At 30.9% G+C, this 2,100-nt stretch overlaps 1 protein-coding gene across 1 annotated transcript; it reads left to right on the forward strand.

The window, feature by feature from the left end:
- The first annotated feature begins 1,339 nt into the window (after positions 1–1,339).
- On the forward strand, positions 1,340–1,789 carry LOC145839243 (protein FAM200A-like). Its single transcript, XM_082946841.1, has one exon. The coding sequence runs from the start codon at positions 1,340–1,342 to the stop codon at positions 1,787–1,789; it is 450 nt and encodes a 149-aa protein (XP_082802967.1).
- The last annotated feature ends 311 nt before the right edge of the window (positions 1,790–2,100 follow it).

The following is a 2,100-nucleotide window of genomic DNA, read 5'->3' on the forward strand; positions in this document are numbered from 1 at the left end:
AACTAAGCCACTTCTTGCTGTCTCTCCAATAAAATGTTTGAAAACTGATAAAGAAATGATACATGTAAAATCTACAACACAAATAACTGAAAGCTCTATGCAAATAGAAAATTTAGAACATAAGTCTTTTAATAAATCAACAATATATGTCATGCCTAAAACGATTGACAACTCTTCAGTTTTAAAAAGAAAAAGTTCCCAAGTTGAACTATTTACCAGTGTTGATGATCATCCGCTAGATTTAAGTGTAAAAACTAACAATCCACTGTATGAAGCTTTGAGTAGAAAAGTGATTAAAGCTGAACCAAACGACAAATTTGACGGTCAACCGCTAGATTTAAGTGTTAAAAGAAAGAAGGTGGTTTCAGAAAACAATTTTACAATTTTTAGTAAAGATGACGAGCTCACTAATGAGAACCATTGCAAACTGATTAAAGCACAAAAATCTTCAGTCTCAAATGAATTGGAAGACAAAGAAAGATTAATGAAAAACAAAATAGATTCATTATCAGAAAAAAATCCAGAAGTATTAGTAAAGTCAGCTAAAAATGAAAAGAAACAAAGCTGGAAAGTATTGGGAAAACTTTATTTTCATCATGTATTTGTTTCGGTAAGTTTTGTTTAAAATTAATAAAACTTATATTTCTATAAATAATAATTTGACTAATTAATCGTTTACACACTAAATTGTTTTTATCAATAAATGTCTTATTAGACAATAAATGTTTCTGTGTTTCAAAGGTTTAATACCATATTCATTTTTCTTGCTATATTGTTTAGGCAGAGGAAAAGTACCAACAAAGAAAATGTTACCCTGCAATCGAGCGAAAGAATTCACAAAATTTTAATGACGTCACAAAAATAAAATTGAACGATTGCATATTGTTCAGAAGTAATAATGGTAAAACTACATCTGTCGGAAAAATAAGTTCAATTTGGGTAGATGAACAAAATTGTATTCGATTGTCATTATTTCGCTTCTATAGGTAAATTTATTTATTATACTTGAACTTTATACTAGCTTTAACGAATTTTAGATATTTAGTAATGTTGTCATTATAAAAAAGTTTTAAAACCTGTTTAATTAGTTCATAGCTATGTTTAAATGTAAATTTAGTGAAATATAAAATTTTAGATATATTTATTCTTCTAAATTAAAACTTATACCTTTTTTATTCAAGTCTATATTTAAGGATTGTTTATTACAGTGCTTCTGAAATGGGGTTCCGCGGAACCCTAGGGTTCCGCCACGCCTCTCAGGGGTTCCGCAAAGCCTTTCGAAATTTAAGAAATAAATTTGAAAGAAAAAAAAAAACATAAATCATAAAACTTCAAAAAAATGGAACACATAAAAGTTGTCATAAACCTATTTTATGCTGAGCAACTAGACGAGTCTACTGACGTAAGCGGCAAAGCCTTGTTACTCGTTTTTGTTAGATATTGTGGGCAGGAAAGATTCAACGAAGATATATTATTTTGTGGAGAATTACCCACAAAAACAACTTCTGTTGAAGTAATGAAATGTGTCGAAAATTATTTCATCAGCAAGAGTTTAGAGTTGATTAAATGTGTTGGCATTTGCACTGACGGTGCAGCGTCTATGATTGGGTCCAAAAATGGTGTAGTGAGGAAAATGAAGAATAAAGCAGTTGAAGCTAAATGGATACATTGTTTTTTACATAGAGAAAATTTGGCAACAAAACATCTTCCTTCTTGTTTACAAGAAGTTCTCTTAGCGTCGATTAAAACTGTTAATTTTATAAAGAAAAGTGACACAAAGGCCAGATGATTCAAAGAACTTTGTGAAAGTTTAGATGCTGACCATCTGCGACTTCTTTATCACAACGAAGTTTGCTGGCTGTCGAAGGGGCGGACACTGGTTCGTGTCGTTGAATTAAAGAAGCAGGTGTTCACCTTTCTTAAAGATGAAGGCTCAGAATTAGTGAAGTTATTTGAAGATGATGTTTAATTGGCCAGACTAGCTTATCTCACCGATATTATCGAAGAATTGAACGCTTTGAATTTAAGCATGCAAGGGAAGCAAAATTCCATTTTTGTCATGACAGACAAGATTGAGGCGTTTAAAAATGGAATTAACTT

The sequence above is a fragment of the Thalia democratica genome, chromosome 6 (assembly GCF_965202585.1).
Source record: "Thalia democratica chromosome 6, ktThaDemo2.hap1.1, whole genome shotgun sequence".
Lineage (NCBI taxonomy): Eukaryota > Metazoa > Chordata > Thaliacea > Salpida > Salpidae > Thalia > Thalia democratica.

Excerpts from the sequence above, each read along its gene's own strand:
- LOC145839243 (XM_082946841.1), top strand. The coding sequence starts at position 1,340 with ATGGAACACATAAAAGTTGTCATAAACCTATTTTATGCTGAGCAACTA.